We start from the raw sequence: 22,266 nt of genomic DNA on the forward strand, positions 1-22,266 counted from the left end.
GTTCTATATAGTTTGCCCATACCATCAGTTTGTTTTGCTTTTGATATAGGTATGTTCTTACCTTTCTCACTTTAATATTTTATATAAGAATTTATAATAATTTCATTTTATTAATACTTGCGCTTAGGAAGGCCAAAATATAGTCAAATTTTTTAGAACTGATAGTAATAGAAAGAACGATTGTCCAAAGATGGATTTCTGATTAGATAGATAGATAAATTTATCACAATTATATTATCTTATCTCTTTCTAATAAATATAGCCGATTTTCACATATTTTCGATCAAATGACGAAATACTTTTTGTTTCGTCGGTCTACTGTTTCAAACTTACGAAGTGATTTGACATTACTCTGTTATTGTGATGTATTTTAGCTACAATGTCGAAAAGTAATCGTGGTTCTACTTATGAAGAAGAAATAGAGGTAAAACCTTCTACCGAGCTTATACCGGATGAATATGAACATTTCGGAAATCAACCAAAATTCTCAGTTCATACATTTTTCCATGACACTGAAGCAGACGAAAACAATGAAAATGAGTTTTTGACGACTTTACGTGGAATAGGAATTACATGCGAGAATGGGGATAGACATAATCTTGATAAAGAGAAGATATTCGAAATCATAAAGAGAAGTAAGCTTTATTTTAGTTATGTTAATGATATATAAATTAATACCCTTTGTGACCCTCAATAATTATCTTTTCTGTTTGAAAAAACCTTGATAGTGGAAGTGGTTAATATTTACTATAATTATCTATTTAATTTTAGTATCGTCTACTGTTATATGCCAATTTTAGCTTTGTTTTAGATTCGTTCAAGATTTCTAAAAAAGTCCCTTTCCAATTATCTCTATTATGAGTTTCTATTCATTTTACGTTATTTGCATATCTTATAAATAGTCTCTCTCTCTCTCTCTCTCGGTTGTTTTATTAAATCTGGGCCTCTATTTCCATGGGCGTAACGTAAGAAAGTAAGTAAGATATGTAATCAATTTTTTTTTTACCACTAACATGCAAAATTTTAATTAGGTACTATATTCTGCTTTCACATTTGTAGGCCAGGCATTATCTATTCTAAAACACTCTTATTTGGGTAATTTGTATAAGATAATATTTTTTTGTTTTAATCCCTTTAGAATATTATTAGAAATGAACTAAATTTTTGTATTAAACAATTTTGTGGCAAAAAAAGTTGAAAAATTTAACTTTTTTTATCCATTTCGTTGCCTTACCTATGCGGTTTAGAAAAAATTCGTGAAAACAAAAAGATAAAAAATTTAATTAATTGTGAATTAGAAAAATAATAATTATTATTGAAATATTATCAAAAATCATTAAAGAAAAGGGTGAAAAATGAATGTTTTCAATAGTATTTTTCAGGTATTTTAAAGCCACCTCATCATTATCATAAGTGGATCGACAATCCGTTGTGGATCTTGGCCTGCTCACAAAGAAATCGCCACTCCTGTCGATTCCTGGCAACTTCCCTCCATCTTCTGACCCTTAGAATCTGAAGGTTTTCTTCCACATCATCAATACATTGTGGTCGTCCTCCACTTCTTGTTCCCTCTGGTTTTGAAAATGTTAATCTCTTCGTGTATTCGTGATCTGACATCCTAGCAATGTGTCCAGACCATCTAAGTCGCTGCACTTTAACGAATTTCACAATATCTGGATCGGGGTATAAATGATATAGTTTAAAGTTGTATTTTCGACGCCAAAGCTCATTTTCGTTTACGTCCCAAAAATCTTTCTAAGAATTTGTCTCTCAAAAATACCAAGAAGTCTTTTATCATTTTGAGATAAGGTCCACGTTTCAGCCCCATATATCAAAACCGGTCTTATTAAGGTCCTGTATATATTAAGCTTTACTGCACGTTTTATATTTTTATTTTTTAAATGTTTCTGAAGACCGTGAACAGTTCTGTTTGCTATTGCTATGCGTCTTTTTATTTTGTCGCTTGTCGTATTTGTTGCGTTTACTAGCGATCCAAGATATGTGAATTCTTTGACTTGCTCAAAGGTATGGTTAATAATTTGAATTCTCTGTTGGATATTTCGGGGGATTTTAGAAACCAACATATATTTGGTTTTTTCCTCGTTTACCACAAGTACTAATTCACTTGCCGCGTCCGAAAGTCATGTAAAACACTGCACCGTGTCTCTCCTACTTCTGCCCACTATAACTATATCGTCAGCGAATAGTAAGGCAAATATTAAAGAGGAGACATACCAGTGCGCCCCCTTGTGCATTATTAATGTCTAACGACGTAGTGTTTTCTCCTTCAATTCTAACGCATGAGCTTACGTTTTGCATTGTTAGTTGGGTCAACTTAACTAACTTAGGTGGGATCCCAAAGTCTATCATTGCATTATATAATGCAGTTCTTTTCACACTCTCATAGGCTGCTTCAAAGGAGACGAAGACATGCATTTCTTGTTTGCAACTCCGCAGCGATCTTCTGTCGGAAGGCCAATAACAATGCAATTAATAAAACCGTTTGTTATGGGCCGGTCAGAGTGACAATCGTTGCTCTAATTGGCCGTTTTGGCGACAAACTGCTTTCTTGATCGCTGCACGCTCACGCTCTGTTTAAATACCTTTTATCGCTTTTTGTAATTATTCCTCTGCGCAGAGTCGGCGGGTTCTATTTGTTATTTTATTTTCTACGTTTTTCTCTAGAATTGGTTTCCAGGTGTTTTTCGATCTCTTTTGCTTCCCTAATTACACGTTTGGTCCTATTTTCGATGTTGACTAGCGTCGTCGTTGTGATAGAATCACGTCTTCCCTTTTCTCTCAATGGCATTTTGATGTCCTTCTCGTCTAACTTGTATTCTTAGATTCGTCTGTCCGATGTACAGTTTATCAAAGTCTTCACAATGGATACTATTTATACTCTTTGATTTTCCAATGCAACTTTTGTTTTTGTGGTAATATGGTTGCAATTTTCCTGTCGGTGTTAAATATTTATGTATATATATATATATATATATATATATATATATATATATATATATATATTTACGTTTAAAGTATTTTTACTGTAATTTTATTTTCAATATATAGTGAGCATATAGCAATAATAGTGAGGCAATTTCTGGTGCCCTCACTCTTCAGTAAAAGCTGTTAATTTATTTTTCATAACTCTGCCCTCTTTTGATGTCTCGCTGCTCGTTATATTGGCTTCAGCAATTACTTCTGAATTTTTTTTTATATTAGACTGCTTTTTAAATTACCACCAGATCCAGGCCTTTTTTCCGTTTTCAAAACAAGAATTTTTGATAAATTTCAATAATATAAAACACGTGCGCACTTTCATATTTTTTAGAAAGCAATTATCGAGTTGCTGGTGCCTAGGTGAAGCGGGGCGCGCGGTTTTGTATACAAACGAGTTTTAGCTTAGGTGCGTACTGTTATGAATACAGCTATAATTTCGTTTCTATTTCGAATTTCTTAACAAAATTTTAGAACAGTATTTTTATGATACTAAGTAATGTTTATACGTAAAAAAACTAAAATCGATTTTTTGAAAATTTAGAAAGTTAAAGTCCCCAATTGAAAATTTCTATTTGTTCATGCATGTTTATTGTTATTATTTTTAGTTGCTATCTCCGATTAAATTGTTTAGGTAGAATCTTTTTTTTATATTTCACTTTAAACACAATAGGCAACTTATTTAGCATATTAACGATTAAGCAACCCCTTATCACCGTAACGTTTTTTTTATGCTGCTCCAAACTTTCGATCACTGACTTGCAGGACATTTCTCTGTGGTTCCTATCCACTTAAGTGGTCAATTAAGGTAAATCTTCACACCGGCCACTTTCTCATCAGTCAAAAACTTACTGATAATATACGGGATATTATACGAGTATACGGGACAGATTTCCAGGCGCTGGTATATTCTTTTGAATCTAAAACTTTTTAGAAACCTTTAGTCCATCCAAGGCGTAAGATCTATTTCCTCCACATACCAGCGCACCTATGGAGATTCAGTTGATCTTTGTAGAATTTCAGTTGTTTTGCCAATATCGAGATATATATTTATACTAAATCAAAGTTGGTCTTATTTTTTTCTTCTTTTTTTAACCATCCATTGGAATATCAAGAAGACTTTTTACTGTTACTATAGTTTTTCTTTCCATTAAGATTTTGGTTCTTAATTTTCGTTCATTCTGGTTTTATCTCTTCGTTACCGTTTCCTTTCTCCTGCCAACCTAAATTGCGCTTATCCGATTGTAATTATAATATTTATTTTAGTTAAGGAAAACTGCAGCGATGATACTGCTGGGTTAATTATGTACTTTTCTGGAGATGTTAAGCTACGAGGAGGAATTTTGCACACTAAGGTATTAGAAAATAATACAAGCATTCAAAAGATTTGGCTGGAGTTTAATTCCTTTAATTGTTTCCAGTTGAAAAATAAACCGAAAATATTTATATTTGATGTAAGTTATATTGATTTTCTTTCAAATATATCGTTAGGTACTGGTGGATTATGCATGATTATACTCGTATAATAATAATAAAACTGTTCTTGGCTTATTTAGACAATCACGTAAAAAGTCAAAAAGCTCAATATTTAATCGTAAAAGTATGGCTTTACTTCTTTCATTATTTGAATTAGGCTATTGACTATTTCATTTAATTAGGAACTAAGACACTTAATAGATTTTATTGTTTCATATGGTCCACTGACGTCTAAAAATGAAAAAAATCGAAATGTACTAGAACGGGGTACATTTTTCCACTTTTCTGCTTTTTTGGCTGTAATTCAAAACTTATACATTTTTATTAAATTTTATAGAAGATTTCTTGTAGAGATTTAAATTTTATATTAAAATTACATCTTTTAAAGTAAAAATTATATTTTTCTCAAGATATACCCAAAAAACAATGATAAAAAAAATTGAAAAATTTCGATTTTTTTTTTAATTTTTGACTATACAGTAAAACCTCGATATAACGGACTCATTGGGGGGACTGGGTGTCCGTTAAAGCCGAAAGTCCGTTATATAAAAATATGTTTAAAATAAATCAAAATACATACTTTGTTTTTGAAAATGTATGTACACTGAATTTAGATATATATAAAAGATACAAAATACAAACAAAATTCTATTTAATTGTATTCGGACATTCGTCGTGAAGTGACGTTGCTCTGAATATCGACGCGCTTGCTGTCGGTAATCCTGTTTTGAACAAGTTTCGTTTGCACTTTCGATGTTTGCTGTTATTTTATGATCTACCCTCTAAAATTACGAAAATGCGTAGAATACAGTTGAACTATTTGATGAATAATCAATAAATGTTATTAGATCGTCGAGATGCGATCTTACCTCTGATAACTTCATTTTTAACGGTCTTGTTTTGTCGTCTTGTTCGCTATCTTCACTTCCGTCCTAATTTTTAAGGTTCATAACTTCATCTGCTATTTCACTTTTAGTCATGATGTTATACCCAGGGTCACCTTCATCTACTTCTAGCCATTGTAAAACATCTTCCTCGGCTACATGTTCTCCGGCATTATTATGTATTGTCCTACAGAAATAAGTAACTTTCAACGCTTCTTTTCTTTTCAATTAAATCTATGTCTGCATGTTGACCATCAAACAAATTTTTCCAACCATTTTTTAATGTTTGTTCTTTCACCTCCTCTCATGCTGTAGCGAAATTAAAAATTGTTGATTTTAAATTGTAAGACCTTAAGTTTTGCAAGGTACGCTGCCCTATTGTATCTTCCGCATTATCTCCATCGTGCCATACGACCATTACTTCGTCTAAAAACTTTCTGCGATATATTCGTTTAGCTTCCAAAATTATTCCCTGATCCATGGGTTGAATAAGCGATGTTGTATTTTTTTGGTAAAAACATAAACCTAAAGTTGCCATCTTCTGAACGTAGAATATTCTCAAAGGGGTGAGCAGGAACGTTGTCTAACAGCAATAAACATTTCACCTATTCTGGCATTATTTTCCAATTTCTTCTCTTGAAATTTTGAGGTACTTTTTTTGAAGCTACAAATTCTTTGAAAAACCAATTTTTGAAAATATCTGAGGTGAACCATATACCTTCTTAGAGCTATGATGCATTATATCTTTTAAAACTCTAGATTTACGAGATTTACCAACTATTACTGAAGTCAATCTATGCGATCCATCGGTGTTAGCACAAAGCAGTGCCGAAATCCTGTCCTTGATGATTTTTCTTCCAGAATTCGATTGTTCATATTTGGAGGCTTGTGGGCTTTCAGGCAAAGTACACCATAACAAACCAGTTTCGTCAACATTTTAAATCTGAGATTCTAATAGCATTTCGTTACTCACATGTGCTACTAATGTTGCCTAAATGGTTCTCTTTCTTCTGTTGGTGCACTTGAAGCTTCGCCGGAAATTCTTTTATTCATGATTCCGTGCCTTTTGCGACAGCTTCAGAGCCATCCATTACTTGCTCTGAATGGTATGTTTATATGATTTGCCAATTTAATTGCAGCAGATTTCAATTCGACGGCTCGGACCGGGATCCCACTAGAACGTTGTTGGCCATACCATTTTAAGATTGCTTCTTCCAACTTCCAGTGAAGTTTCACGAGCCAATTTCATTCGCTTAACAGTATGTTTTTTTTTACATTTGAAGGGATTATTTGTCCGTTATATCCGAAGTCCTTTAAATAGAGGTCCGTTATATCGAGGTTTTACTGTAGTTTTTTTTTGCATACTTAGGGATAGGTATTGCTTCACAAAAATAGCTTATAATTTTAGTTAAAATTGTAGCTTATAACAGTGTGTACACTAAAAATTTACGAAGATAAGCATTTAAAATAATTTTTTTTTTTATTTTTTGTTTTACGTTTTCTTTTAACACGTATTATTTGGTATTTTGGTAATTTTACATAAAAATAATTATTAACTAGCCAGAAACAAATCAGCCGGAATAGATAATTTCCCAGCTGAATATATAAAGAAGATGGTCACGATACAATAATGGCATCACAGCAGCTTATAAAAGAAATATGGACACAAAAATCTCGCATAATTGTAATATTGGAATACTTTGCACCATACACAAAAAAGAAGATATCTTCGAATGCTCTAACCACAGAGGAATTACGCTTCTAAATACAGCGTATAAAATATTTTCCACAGTACTATGTCACCATATGCAGAACGGATAGTAGGAAAATACCAGGCTGGTTTCAGAGGTGGTAAATCGACAATTCATTAGATTGCAACACTGAGACAAATTTTAGAAAAAACACTGGAATATGGCATTGATACTCATCACATATTAATAGTCTACAAAGCAGCCTACGACTACGAAATCAGTTGCTAAATTTAAAGAAACTAACTCTTGTAAAGTCATGGACCTTAACTGAAGCATCACTGAAGAGACTCGAAACATTTGATATGTGCTGCTATAGACGCATGTTGAGGATTTCCTGGATAAACAGAGTTACCAACGAAGAAGTACTACATAGAATGGGTAAAGAGCGCGAACTAGTCGTAACTATAAAACGTCGCAAACTAGAATACCTGGGCCATATAATGCGCAATGAACAACGATATGACCTACTTCGGACCATACTTCAAGTTAAAGTGCATAGGAAAAGAGAACCAGGACGAAGAATAACCAGGAATATCCTAGCTGCATAACCTGCGAAAATGGTTTAACTTAACCACTACCGGACTTTTCAGGACAACAGTCAACAAAGTCAGAATAGCCATGTTAGTGTCCAACATCTGTAACGGATAGGTACCATAAGAAGAAGAAGAACTCTTGAAAAAGTTCAATGTAGAGTACAAATCCAGGGGAAACTGTCTGAACCTTTTAAAACAAATAACGTGCTGCATCAGGGAGACCCTCTCTCTTCTATACTGTTCAATTTGGCCCTGGAAAAAATAATACGTATGTCGCAAATCACAATGCAATATATGTATAATAAATCAGTGCAAATCCTTGCATATGCTGATGATATCAATATTGTTGGGAGAATGGAAAACGCTGTAGGTGAAGCGTATGTAGCATTCAAAGAATCAGCTGTGTGTGTTTAATAATAAACATCAACAAAACAAAGTATACAAATCCTACGACCACTTGTTATAGAAAACGACATCATCCAATACTACCGCAGAGGTAAACCGCAGAATTTGCACGGCCAACAGATGCTATTTTGGGCTCAATCCCTCCTTAAATCCACAATTATATCGAGAAATACAAAAATAAAACTCTACAACACAATAATACGCCCAATCCTAATATATGGGTCAGAGACCTTGACTAGCTTCAGCAAAAGATAGATAGACCCATTGGTCAGAGAAGAAGAGGAAGACTCAGAACAAGGTTCCTTGTTAACATTGATGAAGACATGAGAAATATGGGAATACGTGCGTGGAGGAGGAAGACGATGGATAGAGACGACGGGAGAGAAATTCTTGAGGAGGCTAGGACCCATACAGGGTTCCTAAAGCCAGAATGGTGATGATGATGATGACAGTTATGATAATATCGTATAAAATTTTTGCCGGGAAGATCCTTTCAGGTTGTAACCCTGTTTCAGGTAACTAGTGTTGATGCACATTAGCTCAGAATTTAATAATTTTTGGTATACATGTTCAGTATGCCTTACTAGTAAAATAATAAATTTTCAGCTTACATCAACTAATACAAATAGTACTAATAATACCAATGGTCATACTGGCTAGATTAATTAATTACTGTCTTCGGAGCTCTACTTTAAAGAAATGTCAATATGTTAAATATTACTTTACATATATGATCTTTATAATTCAGTAGCAAGTTTATCAATGTAAACATTTTAAATTATTCTCATAATTTAAAATGCATTCATATTTTTTTGTAAATTAAATATTTTTTTAAAATATGAGCTTTAAACCTGGTGAAGGTGTTACTTAACACCACGAACTGCTATCTACGTTTTTAAATTATTTTTCTAGTTAAAAGTTTATGAACCACCCATACAACAAGACGCTAAGAGGATTTCAGTCAAGTCATTACCTATCTCGGTGTACGATACTCCTTCTGAAGCGGACATCTTAGTAATTTGCAACAAAGATATCGATGGTGAGCACTTATCAGTTCAATTAATAAATAAAAATAAAAAATAAAAATAAAAACCCACAAGGAATCTAAGTTCCTGTATTTGGCTGTATACCATATATTAAAAAATTAATTAAAATCCTTTGTAAAAGGTATATATTTAAAAACCCAAACGGGCTGTGTTAGACAAAACGTTTTCGGAATACATCATTCCATCATCGGTGTCTAGGAGTACATGAATGTAGCCACTAAATATATGGGTAAAAACCCGTTAACAAATAATTAGTTACATTTGTTCGACATTATATCTTATAAATACTTATGATGTTAAAGTTACCGTTGGATTAGGTAACATGGCGACATATGACTCCACGTTGAAGTTGCAAGTCCTGAGACGGTGTGTCTACGAGGACTTTATGGAAGCAACTGATTGAAATGACATTGTCAGCAACTGATTGAAATGACATTGTCATTTCAATCAGTTGCTTCCATAAAGTCCTCGTAGACACACCGTCTCAGGACTTGCAACTTCAACGTGGAGTCATATGTCGCCATGTTACCTAATCCAACGGTAACTTTAACATCATAAGTATTTATAAGATATAATGTCGAACAAATGTAACTAATTATTTGTTAACGGGTTTTTACCCATATATTTAGTGGCTACATTCATGTACTCCTAGACACCGATGATGGAATGATGTATTCCGAAAACGTTTTGTCTAACACAGCCCGTTTGGGTTTTTAAATATATACCTTTTACAAAGGATTTTAATTAATTTTTTAAAAATAAAAACGTTTATTGCCTTAATATATTTTACATTTTACACTTAAGGTATTTCAAACCTAAGATATATTAGCCTACTTTCTTCACGCGTACCGCTTCTGCACCGCCTACTGGTTGAACTGCTTCCTTTCGGACATTGGATTTATCTGTCATGGACTCCTTGGTATCTTTTTCAATTAATAGCTTCATATACAGATGGATCACATTATATATTTGGTTTTCTTATATAGAGAAAAGGCACCAAATTTGAGACACTTTTTTTGAAAAACAAATATAAAACAGAACATTCAAAAGTTTTTAAACCATTTATTTCCAAAACTTAAATTTAATGTTTCTAGAATACAAAAAAATATAAAGCTAATAAAACGTATATTTTTGCAAAAAAATACATTTAATTTTCTTGCGATATTTAATGATAAAAATAAAAGGTGGCCTAATTTGAGAGAGCAGGGTATCCAAATTTGAGACAGGTACCCAAATTTGGGAGACTATTCAAAACCTTCATTACCATTGAAGATATTGGAGGACTTTATTTCTCCACAGTCTTTATGTGCCCACCTGCCACACTGGTAGCACTTTTCCATTTGTTAGCCATATCTATCGTCGGAAAATTTGCCGGTGCAAAATAGACATTCCGATGAGACGATGAATCAGCTAATGGAAGGTCTTCACTGTCTGAGCTTGAACTTAAAAAAACTTTCCGTTTCCTTCTTGATATTTTGTTTTTTGATGTAAAAGGTTGACCTATGTCTTCATGTACTGGCGTTTCTTCTTCGGGCATTGCTGTTTTTTTAACTAACACTTTTTGTTGAATTGTTTTTTTCTGGAGCTAATACACAATCCAAGTTTTGCTGGAGTACTAGTTTTTTTGTTTTTTTGTTCTGCAAACTTTTCTCTAATTTTATCTATCTATCAATCTAATTTTTTCTTCTTTTCTTTGTAGGGTATTAGAGTAATAACTGAAGCCTTTCCTGATCTGGCATGTGGTTGTTTAGTGGCATCTCTCTTGTATGTGAGGATTGAACAGATGTCTTTCGGAGAAACAAGTTCTTTTGAGAGGTATTGGTGGACTAGGAATTCTATGTTGGATTGGATGATTTGGTTGTTTATGGTTTGGTCCTATTATTTGTTCGTCCATTTCGTTTTGTGTTTCCAAGTGCTCTTGAATTCCAAATTCAAAGTCCCTAAAAATGCGGCGATAAGTAGGGACCAGTCCAGTTATCCGGAAACCATTGCAAAATATTTCCATCGTCGCAGCTCTGTTATACGCTTTACAAAAAATACTGACAACGGCATAAGGCGACACAACACTCACTGATTTTCTCTTTTCTATTTCTTTGTGCGTAGTAAGTTTTTCAGAGGTGCTATAAAATCAACATCCAACAGTTGCATCTTATGTGTAGAATCTGGTGGGAGGCAAATAATCGTCACATGATTCTGCTAGGCCAAATCTATTAGAGCAACATTTCTCGTATGAGAATAGTGACCATCAATGACGAGAAGAACAGGGTCTTGAGCTGAGGGTTTAGTGAATTTTATAAAGTGTTGAAGCCATCTAGTGAAAATATCGGCCTGTGCCTAACCTGACACGTGGCATTCTGCCACTGCTCCAGTGGGAGTTCCTAGCATCAGCTCTGTTTTCCTATTTTTTCTAGGAAAGATTAATAATGGTGGTATGAAAACTCCTGCAGCACTCACACACGTAATAACAGTACTCAGCTTGCCCTTTTCTGATGAAGTAAGTGACGAAACCTGCTTCTTCCCTCTCATAAAAATTACTTTGCTATGTTTGTACTGAACAATTGTAAGGCCTGTTTCGTTCACATTGAATATACGTTGTCCAGGGTTAGTCAGCTTAAGATATTCTGGTTCATACAGGTCAAAGAACTTGGATATATTTTCAGTAGTAAACGATTTTACTCGAGGAGATGACATTTCCTGAGGAGTATGCATTGAAAGCGTCGGATGCCTTTTCAGAAAGAGTCGCAAACATTTCTTTCCAGCTGATTTTTTGATTCCGCTAAATGGATGTGGTATTGAGTTTCACATTGCAAGTTGAAAGGCCAGCCGTTTTATATCACGCGCTCTTAGCCCGAAATAACGTTGCTCCATAGTTAGGGCATACTCAAACAACTCATTTTCTAATAACAAAGGAAGAATAGGTCGGCGGCTAATTGATATCCCGACGAGTTCTTCTGGAGTCTTGTCTGATTTTACATATCGTTCTATCGTTCTTTTACATATCGTTTTTGGTACTTCAAAAACTTTTGAGGCCTTCAAATAGCCCATCTCTTCATTTCTTACTGTATTTACAGCCCGTATCATATCATTTGCGTTCCATTTTTTATTTTTTGGCGGTATCTAAAAACAAAAAAATACATAAAAATAAAAATTTTACACGGGGTCCTAGTTTGAGACAGTTTAATTAGCATAAAATGTATTAACTGATATTAAACTAGCATAAAAAATAATGGGGGTAAAGTTAATCATCTTACCTTGATGTCTTGTAAGTTTTTATAAACACCGAAATAACTTTGTAAATGCGTAAATCAAATTACCGTCGACAAAACAACAACGGTCACTTCTACGCGTCAACTGGAAGCCAGATCTGCACTACCACCGCACTGAATGATCAGTTTTAAATATTTTCACTAGATGTCATCCTATCGTACACAAAAAATATATGACGGGGTCTCAAATTAGGCGCCTGTCTCAAATTCGGTGCCTTTCCTCTACTGGTTAAATTTTTTTATACACTGATGCTAGTAATACAAATACAACGTTATATGATAATACAATGTTATATGATATTAATATGTTTTGTTTTGATTTTTGTAGATGACAGTGAGTTTACATATCATTTTTGCAATAACATTAAATCTCATGGTGATAAAGAAAATATTATTACACTTGCCAGTTGTGTTGGTTCATTAACGTCTCCAATAATTATTTCTACTCTTACCAGACACTTTTATTTCACACCTAGTGAATTACGAGGTCACCACTTGGTGATCCGTAAACATCAGCAACAATTAAAAGAGCATGTAGAAGAAATACACAATATTATGGCAAAAAAAACCAAGTTGGTAGAGAGCAAGAAAAAGCTTGGGATATTTGGGAGTATAAGAGAAAAATTTAGGAAATCTGATGACAATAAGTCTGCTTCGCCATCTACTAGCGCTGCGGTCACTGATGCGGCCGAATCTGGGAATAACAGGACGCCTAGTACTCAGCCAACACGACCAAGTGGTCCTTCGTCTATAAGGAGTAGAAAGATGTCACAAAGTGAACCAGAAGGTGCCCGATCTAGTACAAAAAAACCACCTTGGAGATGATTGATTAAACTGATTATTTAAGTATATAATTTTTGTTATCTGTTTAATGTCTTTAAATACTTTCCCTTCCTATTAGTACATTTATATAAAAATTTAGAGATAGTTGTTTACTTTTACTGTTTATACTAAAATTTATAATTAAGAGAAAATAGTGAAATATATCTGACAAAACATAAATATTTTGATTACCAAACCAAGGATAACCTGATAAGTACCTACCTAACCCAAATATTTTAAAACACAATGGGGATAAAGGAAAATCATATACAAAAAGTATAGGGGACAGTAGTACACAATGAGTCATGATACACCATAAGACAATCTAACAGTTTTTTAAATTTACCGCCAAGATTCAGTTATGCAACCAACATTATCACAGAAATGTTATTTTACTTACATCGCCAGTCAAAATTAAGGTTAGTAGATGTTAAGTAGGTTGTCTCGTAACTATAAACCAATCAAATGCTCGCTTTTTAAAGGCGGGAATACGTCACCCATACGACACTTTTAAAATTGCCATAAGCTTCAATGCTAATAAAAGGTTGAAAAACTTAGGTTTTGCCATATATTTTGGGATTTTCTTGGGTATAGGGATGTTAAGTGGTTCTTATATTAGTAATTATATCAATTTTTTTTTAAAATCAATAGTCTGATGACAAAAAATAGAATTGATTATATTGATAATATTGTGTGTTTTAAATGGAGATAACAGTTTATTTCGCACAAAAACCCAAAAAAATAGTAGAAAAAGTTCAAAAACAAAACTACAATAAACACTAAACATATAAACTAAAATATACACTAAACAATAACTAAACAAATAAACGAACTAATGATACTATAGGAAAATTCCACAAAAAAATATACGAATACGAAAAAATGCAACAAGGCATAAGACAACAACAAACGCGAACTTAAACTCAGACGTGCAGACAACTGTCCATCAACTGTCAAATTTGACTTTGTCGTATGAGTGACGTAAGCATTCTGCCTTCCCCTCGCTTCGCCCACATAATTACGAGACAACCTACTTAACATCTACTAACCTTGAGTCAAAATACCATCATTTCATTCGTAATCTCGTGAAATTCACAGTGATAAACTGTTTAATTAAGGTAAGAAGCTACTTTTTATATAGTTTTGTTGACTTATTATTGAAACTAATTGTTGATTTGTGTCAATTTGCAAGTGCATGCGTGAAATACCTCAGTTAAGTTAGTCTAACCTCCAACGCGACTGGTTGTCGCGTCTCCAGTTAAGTTAGTCTTTGAGACGCGACAACCAGTCGCGTCTCAAAACTACAACTTAAATAAATATGATTATTTGTATTTGTTTACAACAATGCTACTTGCTACACAATGACACAGTGGGTGATAGTACACATTGAGACTGTCCCATTGTGTACTACTTAAGTTTGTACCAAGTGTGTATGCTATAATAATATGTTGTATAAGTAGAATAAAGGTTTATTATGTTTGTTACAGACATTGTGCGCAAAGAAAAACCAAGGAGTCGATCGACATTCAGCTCCGATGATATGGCAAGTGCCGTTCAATATGTTTTGGATGGAAAAGCATTGAGAATTGCTGCCGTTGAATACGGAGTAAAATTTCAGACATTACAAAGATATGAATAATCCAGATAATGTTCGAATTGAACCCAATTAAGCTGTACGACGTGTGTTTTCAGAGAAAAAGGAAGTTTTGTGTGATTACATTAAAACTTGTAGAAAAATGAACTACGGATTAACACACGGACTAACACCCATTCAAGCATAAAAGGTAACATATGATATGGCGATTAAAAACAATATTCCAGTTCAAGCGAATTGGATCAAGGATAAAATAGCATTTTATGGCTGGCTTTCCTTTTTTAGGAGCTGGACTCCAATGGTTCCATTCATTTTTAAATAATCGTGGGAACCTCAGTATAAGTCAACCAGAGGGCTGCATTTTATCAAAATTAACATCATTTAATCCACTCAATCTCAACAAGTTCTTCGACAATTTACATCTAGATATACATTAGCTGTGTCCTTAGACAAGGAAATAGAGGAAACGCGTAATCGTAGAACATGATTTTATCAATACATATTTTTAGTAATTTACTGAAATATTGTGGAGCAGCAATGACAGAACAATTAACAACATTAATTAATAAAATTATAAAACACAATAAAATACCACAAGAATGGAGAACGAGCTTACTAATTCTACTATTCACTATAATGGGAAACAAAGAAATCAAAATACTCTGTTACACAGACGACGCAATATTAATAGCCCAAGATGAAGATAGTCTGCAAAGACTGGTCCACAGATTTAACATAAGAGCAAAAGAATTTAATATGAGAATCTCATCTCAGAAAACTAAAACAATAGTAGTCAGCAAAGAACCAACCAGATGTAAAATAGAAATTGGTGGCATCAGTATTGAACAAGTAATGGAAATAAAACACCTGGGAATTACACTGTCTAGCTTTGGAGACGTGGACAAAGAAATGAGAGATCAACTACAAAAAGCAAATAGACTGGCAGGATGACTTAATAACACTATATGTTGAAACAGACACATTAACACTGAGATGAAATCAAGAATTTATAAAGCCAGTGTAAGACCAATAATGACATATGCCTCAAAAACAAGACCCGACGCAGCCACAACGCAAAGAGAAGTGAACACATTAAAAGAAAATGTAACGTACAGTGTATAAAGAAATAAACACAAAATAGACCACATAAGCCCACATAAGCAGAATGGAGGAGACCCTTGTCGTCAAAATAGTAAGAGATAAGTCATCAATCGGCAGAAGAAGTATCGGACGACCGCGCAAAAGATGGAGTGACACCTTCCATAGAGGTATTAATCCGCCAATGAACTAGCAGAATTGCTGATAAAGAGGAAGAAGAAAAAGAAGAAGATATTTTTAATAGATCGATATAGTGTTTTAGTAAATGAGTAAATTGAAGTTGAAATCAGTAGATCTACTGAAAAATCAGTAGACTTGGTAACCCTGCGAGAGGTAGTAATGGACAACGTACAGGCACCAAAACATGGCGATCACATCAAAACTGGCTTCACTTTGCAAAGGTTTATTAAATGAGCGTTACCTCTCCTCTTTCTTTCCTTGTCTAAGGCTGTGTCTTATATCAGGGTATATAACCTTGATGAGACTAGTACAACGACAGTGCAGAAACCTAAGAAATTCGTGGGGGAGAAAGGTGTAAAACAGCTGAATGGTTCTACTAGCGGTGGAAGGGTATTCTTATTACCACATGTCTCTTTGTATGTGCGAATGGTACGTTTCTGTCCCCTGTCATAGTTTTTCCAAGAAAATATTATAATGAGCATATTACACAAGGAGCTCTACCTGGCGCACTTGGTTTGGCAAATCCAAGTGAATGTATGAATAGCGAGCTGTTTGTCGACGTTACAAAACACTTCATCAAGTTTAGCAACAGTTCAATTGAAAACCCTTCCATACTGATCTACGACAATCACGAGAGTCGCATAACATATCACGTTGTTTAACTGACAAAGGATAATGATGTAATCATACTGACTCTGCCTCCTCATTATAGTAACAAACTGCAACCCCATGATGTTTCAATTTTTGCTCCCTTTAAAGCATATTACAATACCGCTATAGACAGACTCATGGTTGCTGAGCCATTCTGCTAAACCTTTTTGAATATACCGAATACCGGAGAGCACAATCTATAGGAGAGGCACATATGAAAGCATTAACACCTACTAATATTCTATCAGGTTTTAATAAAACGGGAGTTTTTTGAATCTACAACCACAGTCGACAGAAATGTCTACTGTGGTTTCCAATCAAGTTATATCATCCTCACTGAAGACACCTGAAAATCAAGTAGTATCCCCGTCTATAAACCCATTAATAAACCAAGGACACCTGAAAAACCGATATTGTCTCAAAACTCTAAGTAAATAGTATCATCTGCGAATTCAAGTTCGTTCATCTCCCCGCACGAGTTTAACACGTTGCATGCTAATCACGCCTATGAGCGTCAAGATATCGCTTCAGTCATATGCTGATGACGCACATGTGAGTTTTCAAGATACCTATGTTTTGTATTGTCTAGCATAAATACCCTTGTGTATAAAAGTTTACTTTTTGGAAAAGTTTGTAGAGAAAACTATCTGTTAACCTATTTATCAAGCAGTTCTCAAAAACATTTTCTACCTTTCCTTCTACTACCAATAGTTCCATAGTTCCCGTTCTTATGGCTGAAGTAATTTAGGTATTCTCGGTTTACTTTTTTTATTAGCCTGTCGTTTATATGAAGCTGTTCCAGAAGTGACAGGTTGGTCCTGTGTTTTGTCCAGAATACTTCCTCCACAAAAGCGCAGACCGGTCAAGGCATTTTTATATACATAATGACAAATACTCTGTCTATGTCCTTTATTATTTCTTTTTCTCCTTTTAGAATGTTTCCATTACCTTCTTCAATTTTACTTATATTTTTCTTTTTCTCATTTTAGAATGTTTCCATTACCTTCTTCAATTTCACTTGTGTTTCGGTAATTTCTTCTCGGGTGCCGTATTGAATCAAATTATTTTCGATTTGCTTCGTAAATTGGGGTTAAAAAATAATATTGTTTCTGGTAAAATAATTAAAAAAAAAGCAGTAGAAATTTCAAGTGAACTAAGCATTGATATGAAGGCTTCTAGTTCTTCTAGGCTTGAGAAATTTTGAAAGCGACAAAATAGTTGCTTCAAATTTGTATATGACAAAACAGCAGAAAATTACTTAGTGGTTTCTGATTGAAAGGAAAAACTGCTCAATTTATTGAAGCGATACTCACCGCTAGATATTTTAACGCAGATGAGTCGGGATTATTTTTATTTCGACGAAAGCATTATCTAACATAACTTATGCCCTAAGAGAAGAAATGAGCACTGCAAGTAAGGCTTCCAAAGATGGACTCACAATAATTCTGTTTTGCACCAACACTTAAAATAAAAAACAAAGAAAAGCCACCGGTAATCAAAAAAGAAAATCTTTTCTCCAAGTACAAAAACTAATTCATAAAATTATTTAAATTTAGATTCTGTATTATCTTTATTTTGCCATATCAAATTTATTAAATTAATATATTTTCTAAATTTAAATTAACCTTATTCTATTTTTTGCTATTAGACTTTTTTATTTTGGATTTATATTATTAGAAAAGATAATGCTGATTATCACAGTCAACAACCGAAATCCGTATCTATCTATTACAATAATTGTATTATTTTATTTATTTATTAAAACCTATTACAGAATTCCGTACCTACATAATAGGTTGACATGCTTTTTAGTTGTCAAACTATCAAACTATTGACGTTTGTTAAAATAAATGTAAATAATATTTCACATTGTAAAAGATCGAAGATTCGTGTGGTAAAATGAATGCAAATAATTCAAACTGTAAAAGATCAAAATATAGTACTGATCAATTATATAATATATTAAATAATAATTCATCTAGTGAAGATGAATTCAGTGAATCCAATAATAGAGTAGTTCTGTCAGATGAAGACACAGGTATGTTTATTATAAAGTACAGATATGATTCCAATACGAGATTTGAGAAATGAATTCAAAATTATATCATAACTTCATTTGTATACATGTTTTGAAATGTTTATTTCTAATATCAACCTTTTAGAATATTATCAACAGAATTATTTTGCAGCATTATATTTTCTTGTACAATTGCTTTATTTTCTTTTTTTAGATTTTGAAGAAGAAAATGATTATTCTGGATTGGTTGAAGTGTTACATGGAAATGCAGATAGGAATGAAAATATACAGGAGGAGCCAAATTTAAGTGAGGATTCGTAGAAAGACGATCCTATTGGAATGCAAAATTTTAATTTTACCAAATCTTCTGGGTTATTAGTAGATATTCCAGGGACTGGTCTTCCATATGATTTTTTTTGCCTTCTTGTAGAAGATATTTTTTTGAGATGATAGTGCAGGAAACAAATGTTTATGCCGAATCGTTATTTTTATCCGGTGTTGCAGAACATTCACGTATAACTCAATGGAAGCCTGTGTCTGTTAACGAACTTAAAACATTTTTTGGACTTACATTGCATATGGGAACATGGAAAACCAATAGAATCCAGGACTACTGGAATACCGATCCTCTTTTTCAATTGAAATGTTTCCATAATAATATGAGCCGAGATCGTTACTTGCTTATTTTGAGATGTCTACATTTTGCCCGAAATCCAGAAGAGGGTACAATAGAAGATAAAATCTATAAAATTAAACCACTTTTAAATTACTTCAATAATATAATGGCTGAAATATATCAACCAGGAAAAAATCTATCCCTTGATGAAAGTATGGTGTTGTGGCATGGTAGATTATCTTTTCGAATATATATGAAAAGCAAACGTCACAAATACGGACTTAAATTGTATGTGTTGGCAGAACCCAACGGCTTAGCGCTTCGTATGAAATTATATACAGGACGTTATGACTCTGCAGGTGGAAAAGGCCACTCTGAAAAAGTAGTTTTAGAACTAATGCGAGATAAACTTAACGTTGGGCATTCTCTTTTTATAGATAATTTTTATGGAAGTGTTGATTTAGCAAAAACGCTTTTACAAAACAATACTTTCTGCACAGGAACTTTAATTTCCAAGAGAAAAGGTAACCCTAAAAAAGTTTTAGAAGCTAAACTAGCACAAGGACAGACAGTAGGGCAATATAAAGATGGCATTTTAGTAGGAAAGTGGAGAGATAAAAGAGAAGTTATGTACATATCCACGGAATTTAAAAATGATCTTATCGAAACTGAAAACAAAAGAAACCAAATAAAAATAAAACCCCTACCTATATCCAAATATAATGAGTTTATGAGTGGTGTTGATCGCAAAGATCAAATGCTCGCTTACTATCCATGTGAGCGAAAGACGTTCAGATGGTATAAAAAAATAGGTATTCACATATTTCAAGTTTTGTTGTTAAATTCCTATTATTTGTACAAAAGTTATACTCCGTACACTGGTAGAAAAATGAATTTATATGAATATCGTTTAGAAATTATCAGACATCTTTTAAAAAATTCTGAAACAGTATTGGTTACTCCAGTGTACAAACAACAACAAACAACAGACAAGCACAACATTTCAAAAATTTTAAATTTTGATACTAAAGGTCGGATAAAGAGAAAAAGATGTAAGGTATGTTCAAAGAATAATTTAAGAAAAGACACGATATTTGAGTGCAGCTTCTGTCCTGAAAAACAGGCCTTTGTGTTGGAAATTGTTTTGTACAGTATCATAATGATAATAATTTGTAATTATTAATATTATTATTGTAATATGTTTTCTATTAAAATTTCCAGTAAATGTTTCTTTTGGCAATAATGACTTTCTGCAATTTAAAAATCAAAGACGCACATGTGAGTCACTTAGCATATGGATGAAACATTAATGATCTAGTGCTGACGACGCCTATGAGCGTCACGCGTTAAAAAAGACAAAATTTAGCAAAAACTTTATAAATGTATTCTGCCAACAAGAAACCAATTGTAGTTATAACGATTTACAAAAAAAATACTCTCAGCACCTAGCAGTAGCATATCGTTAGGCTTTAAGCATGCGACGTGTTAAAGGTTTTCAAAAATCAGAATAGAGAAAAGATGTGAAGATAAGGAAAGCTAACAAGAAATTTGAAAACATATATTTTATGTTGCTAAAGTTCTCATGATTTTGTGATAATGAATTTTAAGTGTTATTTTTAAGAAAAAGTGGTAAGCTTCAAGGCTGCTTCATTTTTTCTTTAGTTGAAAATGTTGCTGCAGTAGCAAGGTCAGACGTTGTATCAATTTTACCAAAACCAAAAAATGTAGATCAACAAAGATGTAGATCCGTTAAAATTTTCTTTCATTTCAGTTTTTTTATTTTACCCGTAAAATTAATTGCTATTTTCAATAATAAAAACTACACTCTATATACTTATTTACTTTAACAAAATATTGAAATAATACCACTTGACTCATTGTATACCACCAATGGTACTCAATGAGACAGATGTAGATGGTTAGAAAAATAATTATATGATTTTGTTTCTTCACTCATGAGGGAATATCTGTTTCAGATGATATTGAACAAAGAATCATATTGATGACTGGTTAACTCTGATTAGTTTGTAGACAAATTTAAAAATGCTAATAAGAATTAAATAGAAATAAAAGATGAGAAAAGATAAGTCAGAAATAAAAATGTTTCATTGTGTACTACCCTCCCCTACATAAAAAAATAATATACGCAAACAGTTTTTAATAGCACAAAACATCAAATAATCATGAACTCACTTAAGGAACTTTGACTTGATACAAAAGATCTCCAGATTATTCAAAATCTATTTTTGGAATCAATCGGCAAAGCTAACGATCAACAGCTCATTGTTAGCTCAAGAAATGCAAATTACAAAAGATGTCTCTTGTCAAATTTTATTTCTACTGTTCAACATCCAACAACATACCTTATGACGATGACACTGTCATATTCGCAGATCAGTTAAAGATTTACAAAACTTCTGAATGATGTCGACAAAAAAAGGAAATTTTTTGGAAAAAATGGGAAAGGAAAAATATTTGAAAGGATGAAAAAGGATACAAGTACATTTTTTGTAGTTTTGAGAAAATCAAGTTTGAAGTATTTAACACTTTTCCTAAATTCTACTACTTGTTTTTCAAAATAGTTAGTAATTGGCTGGTCTTTTAGACCTTTAGAAATTTTTATACAATAGTAAATTATATCAAATTTAAAAAAAACTTGCAGTTTATAAGATATTTTAAAATAAGAACACACCCACTGTCTTCCAATTAAGTACCTACTTGGGATGTACTTGTATCTTTTCTCTTTTTTTTATTACTTTGATAAGGCTGCAAACTGAAAGTTCGACTATTTATCACGTGTTTTCTTGACTTATAACCTTTACAGCTTGCGTAGGGTTGACGAAAAGCGTCGTACCATAAATAGAACGGTGGCCCTCGGTTTGTATTTCTTCAGTTCTTGCCAGGAATACAAACATTTTATGCAACGATAA

At 33.1% G+C, this 22,266-nt stretch overlaps 1 protein-coding gene across 1 annotated transcript; it reads left to right on the forward strand.

The window, feature by feature from the left end:
- The first annotated feature begins 268 nt into the window (after nucleotides 1-268).
- On the forward strand, nucleotides 269-13,360 carry LOC140448008 (uncharacterized). The gene is made up of 4 exons (XM_072541049.1): nucleotides 269-635; nucleotides 4,264-4,451; nucleotides 8,959-9,085; nucleotides 12,687-13,360. The coding sequence occupies exons 1-4, from the start codon at nucleotides 380-382 to the stop codon at nucleotides 13,181-13,183; spliced, it is 1,068 nt and encodes a 355-aa protein (XP_072397150.1). The 5' UTR covers nucleotides 269-379; the 3' UTR covers nucleotides 13,184-13,360.
- The last annotated feature ends 8,906 nt before the right edge of the window (nucleotides 13,361-22,266 follow it).

The sequence above is a fragment of the Diabrotica undecimpunctata genome, chromosome 1 (assembly GCF_040954645.1).
Source record: "Diabrotica undecimpunctata isolate CICGRU chromosome 1, icDiaUnde3, whole genome shotgun sequence".
In the NCBI taxonomy this organism is placed as follows: domain Eukaryota; kingdom Metazoa; phylum Arthropoda; class Insecta; order Coleoptera; family Chrysomelidae; genus Diabrotica; species Diabrotica undecimpunctata.